The sequence below is a fragment of the Bos mutus genome, chromosome 12 (assembly GCF_027580195.1).
Source record: "Bos mutus isolate GX-2022 chromosome 12, NWIPB_WYAK_1.1, whole genome shotgun sequence".
Classification (NCBI taxonomy): Eukaryota; Metazoa; Chordata; class Mammalia; order Artiodactyla; family Bovidae; genus Bos; species Bos mutus.
The window spans coordinates 30,899,992-30,924,947 of NC_091628.1; the positions used below are offsets into that span (position 1 = coordinate 30,899,992).

General features: G+C 46.0%; 1 protein-coding gene across 1 annotated transcript in view; it reads right to left on the minus strand.

Moving 5' to 3' along the window:
- Positions 1-24,956, minus strand: part of MTUS2 (microtubule associated scaffold protein 2) — a 383,765-nt gene that overhangs the window by 32,350 nt on the left and 326,459 nt on the right. The window contains 1 exon segment of the mRNA XM_070380475.1: positions 18,532-18,598. Coding sequence (XP_070236576.1) covers positions 18,532-18,598 — 67 coding nt within the window.

The window sequence follows — 24,956 nt, forward strand, 5'->3', positions numbered from 1 at the left end:
ACACAGGCAGAAGTTTTAAACTGCAAGATGTCAGATCATGAAAACCTGAGATAACAGCAGTTGGAGAAAGTAAAATGAGAGCAATGTTAGGGGATGGCGGATGCAGGGGGCACCTGAGAAAACCCCATCCAGATGGATGTGAATGATAGGGAAGGGGAGGGGCCCAGAGAGCTGGAGGGAGGGGGTTCCAGGAGGAAGAACCACAAGAGCAAAGGTCCTGAGCTGGGAACACGGGGCTCACTTAAGGGACAGGAAGATAACAAGGGGCCTGAGGGTCCGTGATGGAGACAGTGGAGGTGGGGAGAGGTGGTGTTGGATCTCACGAGGCCCCTGGTCCCCAGGGAGGAGTGAGGCTTGTACTCCAGTAACTGGAAAGGGCCCCTACCCCTCGACAGTCTTAAACTTGGGATAACAGGAGCTCATGAAGCGTTGATTACAAGAGTGCCCTGGAGGCTGCAATGGTGAATGGGCTGGCGGAGGCAAGGAGAACAGAGCGGAGGACATGTCTGGGGTCCAGGTGGACGTAACCCAGGGCTGAAGCTGCAGTCCTGGGTGGGTATGCAAAGCATTTGGGAGGCAAAGCCACCTGCACTTGCCCCTGGCTTGGACGAGGGAGGTGAGGGAAGGGCAGGGATCGGACCCGAAGATGACTCAGGCAATTGGTCTGAGTGATTTGGGTGGTGGTGCCCTTTAAGAAGAGGAGAACATCAGAGGAGGAGACCCACTGGGGAGACAAGCACACACTAGACACCAAATAAATCTCCACGGAACTAACAGCCAGATTTATGTACATATAAGGGCCCCTGGTTCACAAATGTGATGGCGGATTCGCCTCTGGTCCACGGTACTTAGGAAAGGCTTTTCTGGATGTTGTCAATTAGTATGAAAAACATGAAATCAAAACTGCTGAATTTTGACAAGTTTTGTGACATGTTAGTGATGAACGGTAATATTCCATTTCACATGGGCATGTGCTGTGGTCTATTCTATAAAAGTGTTGAAATCTTAAAAGCATGAGACCTCAGGGTAGACTCTCATTATTAAATCTTCCCCAGTGAAGTGGGGCTGGATTGACAGATGTGTTTTCTCCTCTCCACAGGTGTGTAAATGGTTAGTGGGAAGATATAAGACGTGTGGCTGCAGTAAGATGAAGCGCATTTTCCAGCTGCTAGGCATTCCCAGTGCTACAGAACAAACACAGAAGAGTTCTTATCAAGGTGACGCTTTGAAGTGCATTAACAAGGGTCTTCCCTGGCTGTCCAGTGGTTAGAACTGTATGCTTCCACTGCCAAGGGCCCAGGTTCAATCCCAGGTCAAGGACCTAAGACCCCACAAGGCTCGGGGCATAGCCACAAAATAAAAAGTGCATTAATACTTTACTTACCTGTGGGTCACACTATGGGAACATGGCCCCCAAACTGGATGACTGCATATAGGAGCCTCAAGATCCCCAAATACGTGCCCTGAAGTGCCCACTCACGTCCCACCCTACACTACTTAAACTTCCGCACAGTGACGGTGAACAACCCCTCCCATGGACGGAATCCAGACCGCCAGCATGTCCAGATTAGGAGGGGTGGGGAGGCAGGGTGGGGGAGTGACAGCCCAGGACAGGAGGTGGGCAGGTCACACCTGGAAGGGGCAGGAGACAAAGGCAGGTGGGGGAGGGCAGGAAGAGTCCAGGTCTTCCCGGGTCCTGCAGACACCAGCGGTGGGAATTTTGGCAACTAACTCAACCTCTCTGGATCTGAGATTCTCACCTGGAAAATGAGGAGGTGGGGCACTGCTACCAGCTGAAGTGTATACCCCTAGGGTCACGGGGTGAAGCCACACTCCCCAGGACCTCAGAATGTAACCGTATTTGGAGGTGGGGGTACTTGAAGAGTTGATTAAGTTCAAATGAGGCCAGGAGGGTGGGGCCCTAGTCCAACATGATTGGTGTCCCTCTTGGAGGAGGAGGAGCCACTGGTGAGGTCTCAGAGGCCAGGTGAGAACACAGCAAAGGGGCGTCCTTCCACAGGCCAAGGACAGATGCTGTAGCAGCCAAACCAACCAAACCAACTCTGCCAGCCCCTGGCCTGCACTTCAGCCTCCAGAACCGAGAGAAAATAAATGCCTGTGTTTAAGCCCTCGGGCCTGGGTATTATTTTGTGACAGCAGTCTGAGCCGGCTAACACAGGCACCCTGAGTGTGAAGCCCCCTTCTGCCCCTGCCTTCTAGAATTCTATGGATATTGTAATGGTGACTGAGGGTCACAGTTTTCCACTGTGCTTTTTTAAAGAAGACTGGGAAGGCTATACTATTTTTATTATGATTTCCCTCTGAAACAGAGCCCTAAAGAGAGAAGCTTCATCTACAGAGAAAATGTGCTTTGCAGAATGACTCGCTGCCCAGCGACAGGAGACATTAGCAGTAACATCAATGACAACATCTCTGTGCTTCATTAATGAAGTTCTCTAACATACAATATTGGGGATTCCCTGGTGGCTCAGGGGCAAAGAATCCATCTGCCAATGCAGTAGACATGGGTTTGATCCCTGGCTTTGGAAGATCCCCTGGAGAAGGACTGGAAACCCACTCCAGTATTCTTGCCTGGGAAATCCCATGGACAAAGGAGCCTGGCGGGCTACAGTTCATGGGGCCACAAAAAAAATTGAACATGACTTAGTTACTAAACAACAACAACAACAAAATACACAATATTAATTTGCTTAATCTTTGCAGCCAATTTTAAAGCTGGAGAAAGCGGGCAGTTTTGCTCTGATTTTACAGAAGAGCAATGGAGGCTCAGAGGGGTTAAGTCACTTGTCCAGGCTGACCCGGCAAGAACTGCAAAGGCGGGATTCCCTCCAGGTGCCTTGAATCTCAGCAGAGCTCTTTCGAACACTAACACGGCTATTCTGCCTTAAGTTCTGGAAGAAAGGAAACAAAGAAGGAGAGGGAGAAACAGATACAAAAATCCCAACGAGGTTAAGGTGCTTTTCAAAGTCATAAATACTTGGAGCAATTTTTATGTGGTCTTAAGATAAAGGATAAAGGTCTTAAGATAAAGGTCTTAAGATAAAAGATAAACAAATGGATAATGACTGACCTGTGTGTGAATGTAATTGCAATGCTTAGAAGTAACCTTCTTGGTCGAAGAGGAGAAAAACGTAACAGTGATTTGTAGGGGCAAAAGAGGAAAGAGGAAGTGGATTTAAGACGATGGTTATGATGGGAAGTTTTGAAGAGAGAAACAAATGCCGTCTACATGAGAGCTAATATGATACTACTGCCCATAAACGGGAAGCAGCTTTCTGGGGATCCTGCATGGCGCCTGCCCCTCCCTCTCCTCTGGGCTAATTTGGGCTACAGAGCTGGCAGAGCTCATCCAACACACCATGGGGACCTCTCTGAAGTCTGGCTATGGACAGGTCACACGGTGGGTCCGTGTGGCTGCGGTGACCATTGACTGCTTTTAACTTTTTTCTCCTGTGCAAAACGGCATTGAAAGATGACCCTTAAATTTTACCTCCAATTAATATTTGTTACATAAACTGGACAGTGTACACAATTCCCAGGTTGGACATCCCTTTTAGAAGGAGCTTTTAATAACTTTCTGAAAGTTGAGATTCCAGACTCCTCTTTCATTGGGTAGAATCCACCCTACAAAGCTCTAACCAGTCAACTCCTGGGACCCTGCTCCTTCCTAAGCTTCCCAGCGAGGGGAGGCCCAGCCCATGGCATGGTGCTGACTGCCACCCTCTGTCCCATAGTCTGGGTGGCCGCATTCCCCTTAATTGCCCATGAGAGGAATAGAGACCAAGGGGCTACTGGGTAATATAGTTTAATCCATTTGATGGTGATGACAAATGCATGGCCGGGGTATTCTGTTTTCTCCATGGGACTTGGGGCATTTTCTCTGAGGTTTCCCTAGACTGATGATTATGTTTTATTTGTTGTTCGGGGGTTTCCTGCACAGGAATGAAGGGTTAATGTTTGAAATCCATAGAATCTAATTTTTAAAGAGGTGTGCATTTCCCCATGAACTCCTCCCAGCCTCTTGCTGTCTAACTTCCAAATATATCAAATCAACTCCAAGGAATTGTTTCTTGAATTGTTTCTACCCACTGATTTTAGGCACAGACACAGAAGAAGTTAAGGTTTTAGGCAATTTATAATAGCCCAAGAGTATTTTGTGATAAGTAGAAATATTTGTCTATTACCCTGGCTAGATCCTGTGCAACTTTCCTCTGTGGATATCCATCTCTTACTGCGATTCCAGGCCCAGGCAGATTTCCATAATTTCCCTTTTCCTTTTAAAAGGAGAGATGAAAAGGACACAAGTAGGACCTACTTCCAAGTGGGTAAAACCTGGGGACTCCCTGGACATCAAGAATGAAGGAGACAGAGAGGCAGAGTTGGTAATCACCTCCACTGTCTAGGCTGACATCCTCTGCAAATTTTGGTGTCAACAACGGAGCTTAAAATTGTGGTTGAGCCTACTTGTCCCCCATCTCCTCCTCTTCTTTTATTCAAAATACTCTTTAAGCGTTAACAGAAATGACTGCCCAGCTGGACATATTACCTTTCTGTCTCCCTTGCAGCTCTGTGGGGTCACGTGACTATCCTTAAGTCAAGGGATGTGAAGAAGTGACGTGGCAACTTTTAGATCAGAGTCTTATGAGGGAGCTGCCTGCCCTCGACTCTGCCTCCTTCCCCCTCCCTCAGGCTGAAACCTGGGGCCTTTCCTAGGCAGACAAGGACACAAGAAAAATATCCCCTATCTTATTTATTCCATCGCATTTGGGTGTCTTTGTTACAGCAACTTAGCCTGTACTTGAAATAAATTAGGACTATAACAGAAGTGGTAATTCGGTTTTACTTTGAAGTAGAGAGTGTGGGGTAGAGATTCCCAGGGGGCGCTAGTTGTAAAGAACCTGCCTGCCAATGCAGGAGATGCAAGAGATACGGGTTCAATCCTTGGGTCAGAAAAATCCCCTGGAGGTGGTCATGGCAACCCACTCCACTATTCTGGCCTGAAGAATCCCATGGACAGGGGAGCCTGGTGGGGTGCCGTCTCTAGTATAGCACAGCGTCGGACAAGACTAAAAGTGACTTAGCACGCATACACACAGAGAGGATGGGGTAGGTGGAGATAACATGAATTGGCCTCAAAGAGCTGAAATGCCTGTGGCTCACCAAGAGGTGACCTCAGGAGAGAACAGGGCTAGAGACATGGACCCGGGAGGGTGCAGCTTAGGGGGCAGTTGAAGCCACAGGGGTAGACTGAGATCACCAGGGAGACCACAGGGAGTCAGAAGGAAAAGGGGCTTGGAACAGCGTCAGGGACAAATATTTTAAAGAGAAAGTCACTAACTTAATTTCATGCTACTATCATTCGCCCCCACGCCCTCTTTTCCAACTGATTACAAACTCTTTGAATTCTTGGATTATAGCATACTGATCTCAAAATAAAATAAAATACCTAGAATACTTTTATGCAGAAAAGGCATTCAAATTTATCTTAGAAATGACACTGTTAAAATGCTTTGTATCTTAGCAATAGACTTGCTTTCAATTGTTTGATATTCGTGGCTGTATACTTAGGCTATCCTGAGTCAGTACCCAAGTCTTGGAAACGAGAAGACAGACCAGGAACACAGTGAAGGTGGGGCTATGGTGGCCTTGAGGTGAAGGGGGCGGCTGCCATTCAGTAAAAAGACAAACCACTCGATAAAAAATGGACAACAGAAAACTCACAGAAGATACCCACAGAGCCAACTAGCACACAGAAGTGCTCAACTTCCTTAGTGAGTAGGGAAACACAAATTAAAGCCACAGTGAGATGCTCTTCACACCTACCAGAATGGCTAAAACAATGGTAATAATAACAAAGGTAACAATGACATTACTGACAATACGGAATGCTGGCAAGGTTATGGAGGAAGTGGAATGCTCCAAAGTGTTTGAGGGATGGTGTAAAAATGGAACAGCCATTCCCAGAACTGTGTGGCAGCTTCTCCTAAAGTGAGACTCAACCTATCCTCTGACCCAGTCATGTCTCAGGAAGGAATTGAATGGAGAGAAATGAAAACGTATCTGTCCACAGTAAGACCTATGCAAGGATATTCACAACAGCCTTATTTATAAAAGCAAAATGTGGACAAAACCCAAGAGTGGATAATTAATATTGGCATATGCACGCCAAAGGAACACGAGTCGATAAAAAGGAACAAACCACTGACAAGCTCGGTAACGTGGATGAATCTCTCATATGGGGCAAAAGCACCCAGACATAAAAGACTGTCTGCTCCCATTTGTAGGAAATCCAAGACCAGGCAAAACTAATCTACAGGGACAGAAATAGGCAAGCGGTAGGTGGAACAGACTGAAAGCAGCCTGTGGCAAATATTCAGATGATGTAAATGTCCTATGTCTTGTTTTGGGTAGTCATGATATGAATGTAGTCACAGACAAAGAACATCAAGCTCAACACTTAAAAATAGAAAACTTTTAAAACAAAATGAATAATCTTGTGTATTTATCCACACATTTACCATTTTGATAATCTCAATTTTTCCTGTAATTCTAAGTTTCTATCATTCATAAAGAATGTTTTCTTTGGACATTAAATTCTGATGTTTTTAAAAAATTATTTCAGCCCTTCAAACATGTCATCCCACTGTCTTTGTCTGTTTCTGATGAGGTTAACTGTCACCCACATCTTTGTCCCCTGTAAGTGATGCGTGTCTTTATCTGGTTATATTTCATTATTCCTCTTTATCTTTGGCCTTCAGCAGTTTGACTACGATGTCTTAGGCGTGATTTGTGGATTTGTATTTATCCTGTTTGGGGTTCATTGCTTCTTGAGTCTGCAGGTTGTTTTTTAACAATCAAATTTGAGACATCTTTGCACATCATTAAAAAGTTATTTTTCCTCTCTCTTCCTTCTTCTGACAATCCAATTATGCATCTGTTAGATTGCCACAGGTTCCTGACACTGTTCATTTTTCTTTTTATCTTTTTTCTCTCTGTTCTTCAGATTGGATAATGTCTATTGATTGTTTTCAACCCACTGACCCTTTTCCCCTGCAGTCTCCAACCAGCTGTAAAGCCCATCCAGTGAATTTTTCATTTCAGAGATTTAACTTTTGGGCTGTAACATTTCCAACTGGTTCTTTTGTAGTTTTCATTTCTTTGTTGGGCTTCCCCATCTGGGTTACTATGTTCCTCGCTTTCTAGAAGTGGCCAACATGTTTGTAACAGTTTTTAAAAATGTCTTGTCTGCCAGTTCCAACATCTGGGTTACTTCAATACCCATGTCTATTGCCTACTTTTCGCTTAATTATGGGTTCCACTTTTTGTAGGTCTAATTTTTAAATGGATGGTATCTAGAGGAGGGCTTCCCAGGTGGCGCTAGTGGTAAAGAACCTGCCTGCCAATACAGGAGACATAAGAGACGTGGGTTCGATCCCTGGGGCAGGAAGATTCCCTGGAGGAACGCATAGCAACCCACTCCAGTGCTCTTGCCTGGAGAGTCCCATGGAAGAGGAGCCTGGCGGGCTACAGTCCCTGGGGTCGTAGAGTCTGACACGGCAAGCAACTTGGCACACATGCACACTTACTGAAAGGAGCGTGTATTACTTGAACAGGCAGGTAAATTACCCTTGACTCCACCAGACTTAGATTTTACCCTTTGTTAGGGTGGGTCCGCTTCAGTTTTCCTAGAGACCCTTATTCTCAGTCCTGGTCCTCACTCCTGAAGCCTGGCCTTTCTTGGGTCTTGAGTCGAGGTGCTCAGTGAGGTCTCTCTGCCCTGGCTCAGCTGCAATTCCAACGTCTCCCTGCACCGCACAGTGTCTGGTGCCTCCACCCAGCTCATCCTGCAGCGGCTGCCCTCTGCCAGGCCTCCCCAGGCATTCAATGCTCACACTTCATCTCCGAACACACAGGAACACCCTCCCTGTGCAAATTCCCAGGGCCTCCTCTGCCCAGCGGACTGCTCTCAGTGCTCAGTCCCATGACTTCCAGCTGCTTTAATCACTTGGAACTGGTATCTGCTTCTGCAGCACAGCGAGACAGTCAGTGGTCACTGCCAGACCACCTCTCTGGGCTGTGGTCTGGTCAGTGACCCCAGGCAGGGAGTCGGGGCCAATAGGGGGCTCAGAGTGATGTCCTCATTTTTTTTTAAGATTATGTTTTCATTATTTACCTGGCTGCACTGGGTCTAGATAGTGGCAAGTGGGGTTTTTTTAGATGTCGCATGTGAACTCTTTGTTGAGGCATGTGGGACCTAGGTCCCTGACCAGGGATTGAACCTGGGCCTGCATTTGGGAATACAGAGTCGTAGCCACAGGATCACAGGCCTGTGACATCTATTGCTTAGGAACAGCTGCCTCATGTACTTGGTGCTTACAGCTGTGTACAGTCTACCGTAACTAGCTGTGTGAGGCACACTGTAACTAGTCCAATGCTACCGTAACTAGCTGTGTGAGGCACACTGTAACTAGCCCAATGCTACGGTAACTAGCTGTGTGAGGCACACTGTAACTAGCCCAATGCTACGGTAACTAGCTGTGTGAGGCACACTGTAACTAGTCCAATGCTACGGTAACTAGCTGTGTGAGGCACACTGTAAACTCAGCCCAATGCTACGGTAACTAGCTGTGTGAGGCACACTGTAACTAGCCCAATGCTACGGTAACTAGCTGTGTGAGGCACACTGTAACTAGCCCAATGCTACGGTAACTAGCTGTGTGAGGCACACTGTAACTAGCCCAATGCTACGGTAACTAGCTGTGTGAGGCACACTGTAACTAGCCCAATGCTACTGCTGTTGTTCAGTTGCTAAGTCATGTCCAACTCTTTTCGACCCCATGGACTGCAGCACAGCAGGCCTCCCAATCCCTCACTATCTCCCAGAGTTTGCCCAAGTTCATGTCCGCCGAATCAGTGATGCTATCCGACCATCTCATCCTCTGCCACCCTCTTCTTTTGCCTTCAATCTTTCCCAGCATCAGGGTCTTTTCTAATGAGTCAGTTCTTCACATCAGGTGGCCAAAGTATTGGAGCTTCAGCTTCAGCATCAGTCCTTCCAATGAATATTCAGGGTTGATTTCCTTTAGGGATGACTGGTTTGATCTCCTTGCAGTCCAAGGGGCTCTCAAGAGTCTTCTCCAGGACTGGTTACTCTACAAAGGTTGGAAGCAGGGCAATGAATGCATAGTTGAAATAAGCTCCCAGGTGGCTCTAATAGGCTTCCATCTCCCTCCATGGGGATCCCTGGCTAAGAACTGAGGTCCCAGAAAAGAAAGGCATGTAGATAGCTGCCCAAGGCTATCTCAGCGAGATGCCATTATTATTTATAGCATACTATCGAGTCTGGTCCACGAAGACATCTTCTGATTACAATTTCAGCTTTCTAAGTAGATCTGCTTTTAAGAAGAAATATCATTTCTCACTGGAAATTAGTAAGTTGGGATTTCTGTTTTCTATATTGGGCTCTAGTAAACCTAGTTAAAAGGCGTTTCCTTGAAAGTCAAAGCCATTCTTGTTGCACTAACAGTGTCCACACATGGCAGCCGCCCTGGTCTCTCCATCTGGAATCATACTCCTGATTAGCTAAATTCTGACCAAATTCTTAATTAACTTTTTCTTTTCTTTTTTTAAAGAAATTAGCTATGTCAAGGAGCCCAGAGGCCATGACCAGTTTCATTATCACTGAAACCTGCTACGTCTTTACATGGTTCCTTGCAGTGCAGAATCGGTCAAGTTCCTTGTTCTTCACCAGAGTTAACCTCCTGAAGACCTGAAATTCAGATGAAAAACTACAATTCTGATTAAAAAAAAGAGTGATCTGAATATAACAGACGCATATATTGCAACTTATGTATTGTTGTGCTTGTTTAGTCACTAAGTTCTGACTCTTTTGTGACCCCGTGGACTATAGCCCATCATTCTCCTCTGTCCATGGGATTTCCCAGGCAAGAATACTGGAGTGGGTTCCATTTCCTTCTACAGGGAATCTTCCCAACCCAGGAACTGAACCTGCATCTCCTCCCTTGGCAGGTAGATTCTTTACCACTGAGCTGCCAGGGAAGCCCAACTTACATTATTACTTTGTTCAAATTAATGCCAAATACAGTAAATTGATGGACAGTATTCTTAAATCTGGCTTTGGTGGTATTTGTGGATACTTTTTGAATGAGTGAGAATAATTTCATAATGGCATTGGAAAAACTAAGAAAAACTAAATGGTAAAAAAAAAAATCTCTGAAGGGAGACTCATCGAAGTCTAATAGTCCAAACACTGCCCTGCTTTGTCTGCAAATAGTTTAAAGAGTTTCATGCTATGCTATGCTAAGTCGCTTCAGTCGTGTCTGACTCTGTGTGACCCCATAGACGGCAGCCCACCAGGCTTCCCCGTCCCTGGGATTCTCCAGGCAAGAGCACTAGAGTGCGTTGCCATTTCCTTCTCCAATGCATGAAAGTGAAAAGAGAAAGTGAAGTTGCTCAGTCATGTCTGACTCTTAGCGACCCCATGGACTGCAGCCCACCAGGCTCCTCCATCCATGGGATTTTCCAGGCAAGAGTACTGGAGTGCCACACAGACAAGCTCATTTGCCCTTTTCCTCTGGTTAAGGGATCACCCCAGGAAAACACTTCTTTACTATTTTTCTCATTTCCAAAACGAGATAAGTCAAGGACTTCACTAACCCTGTTGCTGTAACTGATCAAGTGTAGAAGAACCACTTCTTCACTGACTCCTTGATTTCCTTTAAGCTTAGCTGTTTTACCCCAGAAGGCTTTCCCAGACCCCTAACTGGGTTACAAACCATCCTCTGAACTTCCAGACCTCCAGCACCTTACTCAGCACACTGGGTTTTAGTTACCTGCTTATGTACCCGTCCCTCCAGTGCACAGATGTCCCCCGAGCTCAGAGACCACATCACACCCATCTTTACTCCTGGCACACTAACAGGTGCATCTCCTGGATTTCAATCACATTTATAAAATGAAACAATGACATAGTTCACACTTAATGTGCTAACAAGCTCTGGGCTGGGGCTCAAGATACAAAGAAAAATAAAAGGGATCTATGTGACTGAGAAACTCACAAAGAGGCGATGATTATATTTGCATAATTTGTATGTGATTGTCTGTCATTTAAAGCATTACGTTTTTTTGCAAAACTGCTCTTTGGCAATTTTCAGGTTAAATCTATAGAGCATGTCACATGTTTTTCTTGCTTTTTCTTATCTTCCCCAAGACACCAACTGAAATCTTACAATACGAAGGCAGCATGCTATGGTCATGGTGGAACAAGATAAAGACCCAGCTCCGTTATCCTTAATAGCTACATGATTTGGGGTTTGCTTTTATTCTCTAGAGCCATGATTTAGTCACCGTTAAACCGGTGATTGTATTATCTACCTTACCTGTCTGTCCCCTAGGGCTGTTGTCAGGATCAAATGAAATAATACGTGGAAGAGCTTTGTAAATCATACACCGATCTAAACATTAGATTTATTATGAAGTCAAAATTTTGCAGAAGCAGCTGACTCCAAGTTTCAAGAAACTGCTTGTCCTCTGGGTATTTTATGGGCAGCCCTTAGTATCTTGACTTTTATTCAGTCAATTCAGGTTAAGAATTAAAACCACAGATTTAAAAATATTAACATATATCAGAAAGGATTATCTTTATTCATAAAGGAGCGAATGTTTTAGAGGATCACAAAATAGACATCTCCATCTAAAATAATCAGATGGTGCTATACATCTAGCAACCTTAAAGAATTTTATAAATATCAAAAAATGTGCTGCTGCCGATTGGAATAAATCATTGTCTTTAAGAAAGTAGTTCTTTGGAACTGTAGCTGATGGTGTAATTTTCATGGCAACCAAACCCAGTCTCTGGTACATTTAAGGGAGTTTGTAGTTTTGATATTACTGTGCACGGTTAAGCACCTGTCTGAGATAGAAACTAAAATAACTTTAGAAAATTACATTTACTGGGATAAAAATCTAATCTTGGCAGCTGACATCACTGATTTGAATTTTTCCCAGCTCAGAACATCATTTACTTACAGGAAGGCCAGGTAACTTCTGGACTTCGTCATGTTGAGAGGTTATCTTGCAAAGAGAACAGTATATCTGAAGCTCTATAATCACACTCACATTTCTGACATCGGACTAGATCAAACCTTCTTCTAAATAACACTGCCTGCTCTCCGCCTTAGAACCTAGAACAGTGACAGTTAAATAGTGAACATTAATATGTATTTGGGTACCCGGCTGACAAAGTTGCTGAGAAAATTGAGTGAGAAGATTCAACTCCCCTGATCAGAGAGAATTTTGCATTCCACAGATTTTGTGTTTGTGTTGTCACTCAATTCAACATAAGCTTCTAATTTACTGGTGGTTTCCTCTTTGACTCATGTATTAGTTGTATGTTGTTTAATTTCCAAGTATTTCCAGCTTTCCAGGTTATTTTCGTGTTACTGATTTACAGTCTAATTCTGTTATAGTCCAAAATGATCTGTATAATTTCAGTTTTTTAATATCTGCTAAGGTCTGTTCTATGGCTCAGCATATGGTCCACGTGGGTCAACATTCCACGTGTATTTGAGAAGGATGTACGTCCTGTTTGTTATCTGGAACCTTCTGTCAATGTCAATTAGGTCAACTAGCTCAACTGGTTGATAACTGCTATTCAGGTCTTTTAAACTCCAGCTGATTTTCTGTCTGCTCCTTCTCTCAGGACTGGGAGAGGAGTGCTGAAGTCTCCAACAGTAACAGTGGGTCTGTTTCTTTCAGTTCCACCGTGTTTTGCTTCGTCTGATTTGAAGCTCTATTTCTAGGCACGTAGGTATTCAGCACTGCTATCTTTTTTAGGTGAACTGACTCCTTGATCCTTACGTAATGGCATCTCCATCTATAGTAACGGTATTGATCTGAAGTTTACTTTGCGTAATATTAACACTGTTATTGTTGTTTAGTTGATAAATCACTTTTGCAACCCCATGGACAGTAGCTCCTCTGTCCATGGGATTCTCCAGGCAAGAATATGGGAGTGGGTTGCCATGCCTTTCTCCAGCAGATCTTCCCGACCCAGGGATCAAACGCACATCTCTTACATATCCTGCATTGTCCGGCAGGTTCTTTACCACTAGCGCCACCTGGGAAGCCTGGTGTTAGCATGCTGCTGCTGCTGCTGCTAAGTCGCTTCCGTCGTGTCCGACTCTGCGACCCCATAGACAGCAGCCCACCAGGCTCCCCTGTCCCTGGGATTCTCCAGGCAAGAACACTGGAGTGGGTTGCCGTTTCCTTCTCCAATGTGTGAAAGTGAAAAGTGAAAGTGAAGTCGCTCAGTCGAGTCTGACTCTTAGCGACCCCATGGACTGCAGCCCACAAGGTTCCTCGGTCTATGGGATTTTCCAGGCAAGAGTACTGGAGTGGGGTGCCATTGCCTTCTCCGTGTTAGCACAGTGTATCTTTTTTCTCTCCTTTTACTTTTAAATATCCACTCCTTTACATTTGAAGTGGATTTCTCTTACGCAGCCCATAGCTGAATCTTGCTTTTTTATCCAATCTGGCAAATTGTCTTTTCATTGGTGTGCTTAGAAGAGATATTTTTATACTTAAGAAAATGTGCATTATTTTTGTGATCCCAAGATTAGTTATTTTTTCTGAGGTGCCTTCTTGGGTTTTGCATTTTAACTTAGATTTTTTTTAAGCTGTGAAGGGAAGGAAGACAACAGAATCTAATCTGAAACCTAAGGGAATTAGCATATACTGTGCCCCAATTTCCTGCCAAACATTGTGCTCTGTCCTTTCCTCTCATTCAGCTAGTGTGACAAGCACCAGGGTTCCATCTTACTGACGGAGGAAAGTGAGGCCCACAGCACATTCTCGCCTTCCTCCATAGCAGTAAAATATCTAGGCAAAGTCACCAAAGAAGAGCACAACTCCAGGTCCTTCTTATGACTAGGTTTGCCCTGTGACTTAGAGCTGGGCAATGAGATAGAAATTCCTGGAAACGTTTTTCCCAAGGAAAGAGCTGACCTACTGTCTCTGCTTTTTTGTTCATTCCCTCTTCCATCTTACTAACTGGACTAGAGATGTGATGACCAGGTGGCACTTAGTACTGACCACAGCTACCCTGGCCCACTAGATGAAGCACCACTGTCTTGGAAATGGGAGAATGCTGAGCTGTAGGAAGCCTGCCCACCCCCTCCGTGGACTTAGTGGAACAGAATCACACCTACCCCTGGGTGCTCACATGCATGCTCAGGTGCGTCCAACTCTTTGCAACCCCATAGACACAGCCTACCAGGCTCCTCTGTCCATGGGGATTCTCCAGCAAGAATACCGGAGTGGGTTGCCATGCCCAGCTGGGATCGAACCAGCATCTCCTGCATGCAGATTCAATGGATTGGCAGGTGGGTTCTTTACCACTGAGCCACCTGGAACTCCTCCAACTTTTATATAAGGGAGAAATAAACATCTACTTTGAGTAAACTCCCATTCTTTAGGGAGTTTGCTATTTGTTCTTGAACCCAATCCTAACAGCTATAGCTTACTGATGAATTAACATAATTATACTCTAACCTATGTCTGGACAGATGCATACTAGCATCTTTCATCCTTTTGCGTGGAAGTCACCTGATGGGAAAAGCCAACTCATTGGAAAAGATCTTGATGCTGGGAAAGATTGAGGGCAGGAGGAAAAGGGGGCAACAGAGGATGAGATGCTTGGATGGCATCATCAACGATGGTCATGAGTTTGAGCAAGCTCCGGGAGCTGGTGAAGGACAGGGAAGCCTGACGTGCTGCAGTCCAAGGGGTCGCAAAGAATCAGACACAACTTAGCGACTGAACAACAACATATAGAACTGGAAGAAAAAGCTATTTTATTTTGTTCACCTGATTTTTTAATCTATTAAATTAAAAATTATCACCAAATGTGATGGTGATGCTGGAGATGCTGTAGTAAAATCACATACAATGAGTAGAAGAATTCTAGACTCGGGTTTAAGACTCGACTCTGTATACACTAGCTGTATGCTCTTTTGGAAGTCATTTAATCTTTCTGAGCTTCAATTTCATATAAGAGACACCAGCACCTACTTCACAGAGCAATCTGAATGAATGAATAAATAAAACATATCATATGACAGAGCTTGGTAAGTACTAAGCTCCTGGTAAATACAAGGGATTATGATCATAAATTGGAAAACACATTTTCTGTATAAACCCCAGGAGGTAAAATCATCTCACAAATACACTTACAGTGGGGTGTGTATATGTAAGCTGTTAGTTATAAACAAGAGCAAATTGACATTTTCATTCTATTTATTAACTTAAGAACATAATAAATAACAATCCAGTGCTTACTATCACAAACTTAGATTACTATCATACCTTTGTATCAAAGCTCTTGGAATTCTTTAATGTTTTTATTTCATGTTACAGAAAACATTCAGGTATTGTTTGCTCTGTTTCAATATGCCAACTTGAATCCAAATGTAGACTTAACCACTTAGCTTCCTGTACAACACTTGAGAAGCTTTGCCAGAATGACTGCTTTATTAATCACTGCTTTCGGTTTTAAAACTACATTTCACATTAACGTTTCTAAAGTTTTCGGGTCAGATGAAAAACGCAAGTGCGAGCTAAGTCACTTCAGTCTGACTCTTGGTGACCCCATGGACTGTAGCTTGTCAGGCTCCTCTGCCTATGGGATTTCCCAAGCAAGAATACTGGAGTGGGTTGCCATTTCCCTCTCCAGGGGTACCTCCCGATCCAGGGATCAAACCTGAGTCTCCCGTATTGGCAGGTGGATTCTTTACCACTGAGCCACCTGGATCGCCCGCCTGGCACATACTAAGTACCCAGTAAATAACTGTTTAATGAATGGATGGACTGAGATTAAGGAGAACTAAGCTCTTCTTCTTGGTCCTTCTTACAGACACTCAGCTTTAGATACAATCTTTGACCAAGTCTGGATTTACTGATCTCTCAAGTGCAGTGAGTAGACAGACTAGAGTCACTAAGGCCTGGACCTCCATCACAATGTGCTGACCGCACCTGCTACATAAAGTGCTCAGAAAACTGCTGAATGCAGGAGGGGTTCTCTATGTCTGGGCAGCACCTTGGCCAGGTGCCTTGGCTAGGTGAGGTACTGGTCTTTGTCCCCTGGAATTCCTAAAGCCCTTCTGAATTCCTGGGTGACAGGAGTGTCTCTCATATTTATAATGAGTCCTTCTGTGACTGAATTTATGCTAAGGAGGTGACTCCCTGAGGCACCTAGAAAGCCTCAGGATGGGTGGGTCACAGGACAGACCAGGCCATCAGAGGGCTGGAGCTTCCGGGCCCCCTCACCAACCTCCAGGGAGAGGGGCACTGGAGGATGGATTATAAAAACTCTGGAACAGCGGGCTTCAGAGAGCTTCCAGCTTGGTGAACATAGCCAGGTGCCCTCTTCACTTCAAAGGAACACCGCTCAGGTCAAGACACCAGAATTCATGATGTTACAGTTAACAGCTGGTCCCCCCTGCCCCCCTGTCTTTCCCCCTCACAAATGCCGCCTCCACAGTGGCTCAGGGACTCACAGCTAAAGCGCACTCTGGAGCCGAATGCTGGGCTGAATGGCCTTCCTTTCCCCACACCCCATGGCTTTTTCACTTGGCAGGTGAATTCTGGTGCTCCTCTTAGCACTAATGCAGAAATCAAAGAAGACTTCCATACAAAGCCCCAATGTGATCCCTGAGGGGTTCCTCCTGCACTCAGAAGCTTCGGGAAAGCACAGGGGGTAAGGGCACTGGGTTTGGTACATTTCACCCGCTGGGTCAGGACGGACACCTGGATCTAACGTCTGCCCAGGGGGAGCAGACATCTCTCCTGGCAGGCACTCACCCCACGGTGGAAGAGTTTGTCTTCCGTCTTCAGACTCAAGGTGCTACACACCTCAGAGCTATGAGTCACCTTGCAGACTGCCCCGTCATCACTCTCTTCTTTAATCAAATTTCCTTTTGATGAAGGAGAACCCGCGGACACGGACGTGAGCCAGCTCACTCTGCCAGGACCTCAGTCATTTCCTCCACGGCCCAGGAACCACCCAAGAGCCCGACCATTGCATGAGAGAGACACGCATGTGTGGACTGGGGCTTCACCTGAGACCCTCACCAACACTGCCGCTTCCGGTCCTGCGCATCCATCCCACTGGCGGGCGTGTGGGCGCCGCACAGGTGAGGCTGGGGAGGGGCCATGACGTGAGGCCTTCCCCACAGGACTGCTCCCCTAGGAGGGGAGAAGAGGCCACGGCCGCCCTGTCTCAATGTCAGAGGAAGTGGAAAACTCATGGTGAAGAAACAAAACACAAACTTGAAGGTAAAAATAATGGCTCAGATGGTAAAGAATCTGCCTGCAATGTGGGAGACCTGGGATTGATCCCTGGGTGGGGAGGATCCCCTGGAGAAGGAATTGGCAACCCACTCCAGGATTCTTGCCTGGAGAATCCCATGGACAGAGGAGCCTGGGGGGCTACAGTCACAACTGAAGCAGCTAACACTTTCACTTCTAAAAAGAAAGGGTGGGGGAAACTGAAAATCATTTCCCCATCCACCATGTGTCCCTGGGGGCCCATGTTCTCCAGGGAAGTCTGGCCTCTACACTCGATGCCTCATGGCTGACCCCAAAACAGGTGCCACCCACCTAGGATGGATGGGCCTGTTCAAGGGCCTTGCTGGCGGAGGAGGCCATACCTACACAGGTGGGCCGCCCCCAGGACCACACTGGATGGAGGAGGATCGCTCCTCATAAAGAGAAGAGCATGCTGAGGGGACTAGGTCATGTTCATGTCACCTCTGCTGGAGTAAAGGATCCCAAGAACAGAATGGGATCAAGTAATCGGAATGTGGCAGATCCTTGGTCTGACCTATGGCCAAGAGTGAAAGTCTATGATGGAAGATATCCCAGGGTCTAGGGGTCATCCCGTCACTGGCAAGGTCTCCTATGGTTCAGCCAGAATGACACCATCCTATCGGCCAAAGAGGAGGAGTTTCGAGATGCACCCTAGCATTGTTACAGCCATCCAGATTCACATTCTAGATCACAATGTTTCACGGCGGGGTGAACAACGGCAGGAAGCATCTTACCAGGAGCACTCCAGCTACCCACCAGAGCTGAGCTGCTTCTAGGAGCTGTGCCTTCCCTGGGGCAGAGGGAGGGATCACACGGGGGGTGCGTGTCACCCCACACAAGGCAGATGCAGAGATGCGCTGCCATCTGTGAGAAGTGGAGTCAAGCCTGATTAGTTCCACTGTGAACTGTTAGCAAGCTGCCTTTATGACAACAGAGATGCTGCAGAGAAATTAATGCCCCGCCCCCAAGACTACAAGAACCCACTACTGCTCTGGGGAAGATGCTCCCATCTGTCCAGGCAGGTCTGCTCTGGTTATTAATCGAGACACAGCTGCTTTTGTTACATGTTCACATACCAGGAAAAAGACACCCTCTTCCCATTCCTCATGCCGAGGCCCCACTTACCAACTTCATCCCTGATGTTTGCAAGCTCGATTGACAGCTCTTTCTCTTTCACAAGGGCACTTTCATTCTGAAAAAACAAAACGGACACCGAGATTCCCCTTGTTTGAGGCTGGATAAGGACTTTCATATGTTTAACTAATGAATCACATTAAGCAAATATTTATAAGTCAAGTCCTTAAGGAGATAATTTTCTCATTAGATAAGCATATACAAAACTTAACAAAGCCAAGTATGACTCATTCATTTGTACCACATTCAAATCACAAAGCTTGTCATACAATATTAATAATACCCTGTAGTTGTACTTTTCTCTATATTCTACTCTGTGGACATCAACCTACAGTAATTCTCTGCATGTCTACACATTAATCTACTGTTATATATTATTTTTACATTTTTAATTATTGTCACTATTAACGAGATTTTTGACCATGAAAATGCCAATGCCATAGCTCTCTGACAGACAGATGTTTATTTTACCAAGTCTCCTTAAACTTACCCTTTCGTCCATACACGCACGGCCAGCTACCTAATGAACACTGAACAGAAAACCTAATACGAAACATTTCTCTTTGTCATAAGATCAACACCTAAATTAGAGGTCTCCAAGTATTTTGTTCCACTCTGTGCATTGGAAGAAGAAGAGGAAAACTCCCACTCGAAGTATTATTTACTGCAAAGAATGCCATTTGTCACTAAATGACTGCTTACTTGTTTTCAAATCAAATTCCTATTAGGACATAAAACAGAGAAGCAGTTGAAGATATGAGTCAGCATCAAGACTTACATTTGTTATGATTTTATTATTAATAATAACTAGGAAAGATGTGTTCTGTAAATTCTCTTCCAGTGAGAGATGCCAAAAATACAGGCCTTCAAGGAAAGTTTCTTTCACTCTGTAGAATGCACACCCAACGCAAACATTTCCCAAGAGGGAATTTTGGCTTAAATGGATACCAAATATCTAACAGAGATATCATCAAGGCTGCGTGAACACTCTTTCTTTCATAACCTCCTCTGACTTTGATGTCAGCACCTCCGGACAATCTGGGCTGAACGAGAATAGACAGTCGTCAAGATTGTGTCCCTGTGTCTCCTGCATTTAGACCCTGGTGACATGTGAGCTACTCTGGGCCCATGGCAGGGTCTCAGGTCATACAAAGGGCATGTGCTAAGCAATACCAGAATTTCATGCCAAAATAAAACTCTGAGAGCTATTTTAGTCACAAGCATTAACAGTGATTAAGTCACGGATCTCTTGAGACTAATGCAGCAACGATATACCCTTTGGGGGACAGTCGACCCCACCTCACTCATGAAGCTCCCACCTCCCACCCCAGCCTGTGGCATCCTTGCCCTCCAGGAACTTGAAGGCAGGAGACCACCTCTGAGAGCACATACCCTTCCAGTGCCACGCCCACTGCACAGGGTTATCCTGATGGTTAAATAAATTAACATAGGTGAAGCAGTTAGAACAATGCCTGGCACTTATACCCTCTATAAAAAGCGTTGCTTGTTATTACAACTCTGCCATTTCCTTTGATTTTATTTGCAACTGGATGACATCCTACAGATAAGAGGTGCTTTTCCATATTGAATATCTGAAAGTGTTGAGAATTTGCATTTATCTCTTTTCTCTCTCTCTTTTTTTAAAGCACCTTCCTGGCTCTGTTGTGATTCTACTCTAAGTTCAAAGACTAGAGAGTACAACATGGGGAAAACATTTAATCAGACTGATCACAGGGACAGGTCCTTGTTTGAACATCAGCAGAATACAGCCAGCTGACTTGTTACTACAAATTAAGAGAGCCTGATATTCCAGAGAGGGTAAACTTCAGTATTTACCCTGAAATGATCTCAAACTACTGAAAAAACTAACTTGTTTCTGCTCCTTCAATATCTCCAAAGTCGCTTCAGTCATGTCCAACTCTGTGACCCCATGGACTGTAGTCTGCAGGCTCCTCTGTCCATGGGATTTTCTAGGCAAGAATACTGGAGTGGGTTGCCATTTCCTTCTCCTGGAGAACTTCCCAACTGAGGGATTGAACCCTAATCTTCTATGTCTCCTGCATCAGCAGGCAGGTTCTCTATCACTAGCGGCACCTGAGAAAGAGACATTTTGAATTATATCCCTGGTACCTCAGCTGGTAAAGAATCCGCCTGCAATGCGGGACACCTGGGTTCTATCCCTGGCTTGGGAAGATCCCCTGGAGAAGGGAATAGCTACCCACTCCAGTATTCTGGCCAGGAGAAGAATTCCATGGACTGTATGGTCAGTGGAGTCGCAAAGAGTCAGACACAACTGAGGGACTTTCACTTCACATCCTCAATTTGAAGCACAGTCAGAGAACTGAAATACTAACCTTATCAGAACAGAAATAGCATCACTCATGATTCACTCTTGAGCTGCTGAGAGTTGCAAAGACTTAGTCGAGGTTGCAAACGGAACAACCAGAACCTAACAAAAAATCCATAAGCCAACTCTGACTGCTAATCCAAAGCCAAGGTTTCCCTCAGCTCTTGTAGCAGCCCTGGGATGAAGCCCTGGGTGGATGGTACCCGTACGTGGGTATCCCGCATCACCAGCCATCACACCCCACTTTCCAGCCACGGAAGCCTTGGGGACATGGGAAAGGAGGGGCTTGAAGGTCCAGGGAGGACAGGCTTCAGGTAGAGACGGTGCTGATGATGTGGGTGAAGATCCTTAGATTTGAATCACTTGGATGAAAACGACACTGACATGTGTGGTCAGGCCTGCCCCACCTATCTTTGCTTGAGGAGAAATGCAAATGAGGGAGCGAAAGAGAAGAAGGAAGAGAAGAAAAGGAGGAGGTGGGAAGGGAAAAGAGATGCAGGGCAAACAGGAGGGAAGCCAGTGAGATGAGAGACTTTCACCCTCTACATTCTGGGAAGCAAAGATGAGGATGATCAATGAAGATCCATCCTGCCCTCATGCCCAACCTTCTGCAAAGGCAGATGACCAAACCAATGGTCTCAAAGTCATCAAACAGCTCATCAAGAAGTGTCAGCTGCCAAACAGAAGCAACAAATCTGATGGCTAAAAAGTCAAGGGAAATAACTAAACTCGGGAAAGGTGTGCTGATTGTGTGTCTGCTCATTTGTGTATGACTCTTTGCAACCGATGGACTGTAGCCCAGCAGGCTCCTCTGTCCATGGGATCTCCTAGGCAAGAATACTCGAGTGGGTTGCCATTTCCTTCTCCAGAGGGATCTTCCCAATCCAGGGATGGAACCTCTATCTCCTGCATTGTCTGCATTGGCAGGCGGATTCTTTACCACTGAGCCACCTGGGAAGCCCATGCTGATTACTACATCAACATTAACACTGACCTTGATCAAACACTGGCGATCAAACCAGTCAATCCTAAAGAAAATCAGTCCTGAATATCCATTGGGAGGACTGATACTGAAGCTAAAACTCCAATACTCTGGCCACCTGATTGGAAGAACTGACTCCTTGGAAAAGACCCTGATGCTGAGAAAGATCAAAGGCAGGAGAAGGGCATGACAGAGGATGAGACAGTTAGATGGCATCACTGACTCGATGGACGTGAGTTTGAGCAAGCTCTGGGAGTTGGTGATGGACAGGAAAGCCTGGTGTGCTGCAGTCCATGGGGTCACAGTCAGACATGACTATGCGACTGAACTGAACTGACCAAACACTTCCTAGACACCAGGCACAGTACAGGGTAAGCCTTTTGCTCACTTACTCCTCCAAATATGGTCAACCGGCTCCATGGTTTATTTTCCATTCTGGAGGACAAAACTGAGGCTCCATGGTTAGGAAATCAGCCAAGTAACATGCACAACTATCCAGGAAGTGGCAAAGCAGGAGGTTTAAGCCAAGGTCTACACTCTTCATCAAACACTAACACAAGGAGGTTCTCCCTCCAACCCACACTTATAAAGACCCAATGTTGATACCCAAATCACACCGATCCCCAGCTTGGATCCAAGCACAAGTTACCAGCAAGCTTTCTACATCTAACTGGAGGACAGGCACTGCCAGCCCCTGATGACTCTGCTTCACTGAAAATATTCCCTGGCTACATTCACATCCCACCCACCCCTGCCCTCCTTGGCAGGGTATTTGTCCTTGGTGTGGATTTGCGGGTTGCACTTCAGTTCGTTTCCATTCCAGCCTACATGGGGCTGTAATACTTGATAGGGTAGCTGTTTAGCTTTTCCTGGTCAGCTTTCTCTGACCCTTTCCGACCGCCTCCCCACGCGTCCCTGCTGAAGACGCTGGCGCAGCTCTGCTCCAGGGGGCTGGCCAGAGCAGTCGAGCTGCAGCCCTTCTTCCTTAAGTGCCTGTTTTTGAAATGACATAACTCTTCTAATTTATGAATTCTCTGCATCAATTAAGTTCCTCTTGGTTTTCTTCGAGCCAAACCAGAATGACGTGATGGAATGAGTCAACAGCTTGGACTCCGGGGACACTGCTCCTCAGGCAGGATGAGAACCTAGAGGGAATTTCCACTCTCCACTCCCTGCCTCGTAGAGTCACCCTTCCAACCCTTCGTGGCTCAGCAGAGCCCAGCATGGCCTGAAGTTCTGCTGAGTTATCAGGAGTGAGGCTGCCCCGAAGGTTCCCTTGGAAAGGCTGTCACACACCATCCTCCTTCCCCCATCTTCCACCCTAAGCCAGATCCGGGGTGATGACACAGCGGATGGGTGAAATACGAGCAAGGTCTCCTCGATGGGCCAGCGTTAGATTAGTGCTTCCCTACATGGGGACTGAGTGGAAAATTCCTCACTGGTGCCAAGCACACGAGCCCCTGCTTTCACTCCAACAGGCTAAAAATAGAGCTCAGTATTAGGCATCCAAGCTATCCTAATGATACAGTCCAGAAATCGCCAAGTCCAAGAAGGTTGTTCCTCTAAAACGACCATTTACTCCAGGATGGGCTTAACTGGAAAGGGGACACTTGTAGAATGTTCGTCTTGGCCCCATGGCAGGAGTGTGTCTTTTTAGCTGCCTCTGTGATTCAGCATGTCTCCTTGGCACTCCGAGTCCTCTTGTGTCCCCAGCATGGCCCGCTGCACCCGCAGACGGAATCCTAGAGGCTCCCCTCCATGAACATCTCAGGCTCCCCGCCACCTCTCACCCTATCAGTATGCTACAGGGAAGCCCAGTTTCTCCTTAGCCATGGTGCTGCAAAGTCTTGGGGAACACTGCCCTCGATCTGTCCTGGTTACAGAAGCCTGGCAAAGTATACAACCTGCTCATCACTCTGTGAACTCCAAGCAACTGAATGTGAGGCCAAGCCCCAAGCAAGCCTGCCACACTCTTTTATCCTAACATGCCTGGTCAACAGGGCTGTTTAGGCGGCTAGTGCCGCCCGTGTGAAACTGGGGATGACAGGAAGTGAAAAAGCCCATTCTTGTTAGTTAGCATCACCCATGTGACCCTCCCTTGGGCATCAGCCACCTAAGCCCCTCCCCACATTAGGAACCAACAGAACAGCCTGGTTTTTATTAAAATTGAATATATGTGTTTTGAATGATCATCGACATATAAAAGGTTGAGTGAATCTGAGGAGTTTTCACCCCAACTGATCCAGAAACAGGAAATGTATCCAACATGGCACATATTTACTGAGCACCTATTACATAGCATGCTTTCCTGATGGCTCAGGGGTAAAGAACCCTCCTGTCAATGCCGGAGATGCAGGAGACTTAGGTTCGATCCCTGGGTGGGGAAGATCCCCTGGAGGAGGGCATGGCAACCCACTCCAGTATTCTTGCCTGGAGAATTCCATGGACAGAGGAGCCTGGTGGTCTACAGTCCACGGGGTCGCAAATAGTTGGACACGACTGAGCACACTCATACACCACTGGCAGGCAGACAAGCCAGGCAGGATATTTCTGCCTTCAAGAAGCTGAGGAGTCTCCCAAAGAGTCAGTAAACAAACAAGTAATTACAAAACAACATGATAAAACTCAACTCGGCAGGGCCAGCCTGGGGACTTCCTGAGACCAGAGGATGGGTAAGCAGGGGGCTAGGAAGGGAGCGCCCCAGGCAAAGGTCAGGAGGGCCAGCAACACCAAACAGCACTTTGGCTATTTCTGGGGACCTCTGTCACCCCATAAGATGGGCCCTTCTTGCCAAGTCTGCCTCTGGTTGGCAACTCTCCCGGAAAGAATGCTTGACCAGCTATAAGCCTGCTGATGAAAACTTCATAAAATTCACTATAGTTTTGAGTGTTTTTGTCAGCTTCCTCCTCCCCACCTAATATTTTTTTTAAAGGACATATGTATGTACATTTAAAAAATATATGTTGTTGTTGTTCAGTCGCTCAGCTGTGTCTGAGTCTTTGCGGTCCCAGGCACTGCAGTATGAGGTCCACGGACAGGCTTCCCTGTCCTTCACTCTCTCCTGGACTTTGCTCAAACTCATGTCCA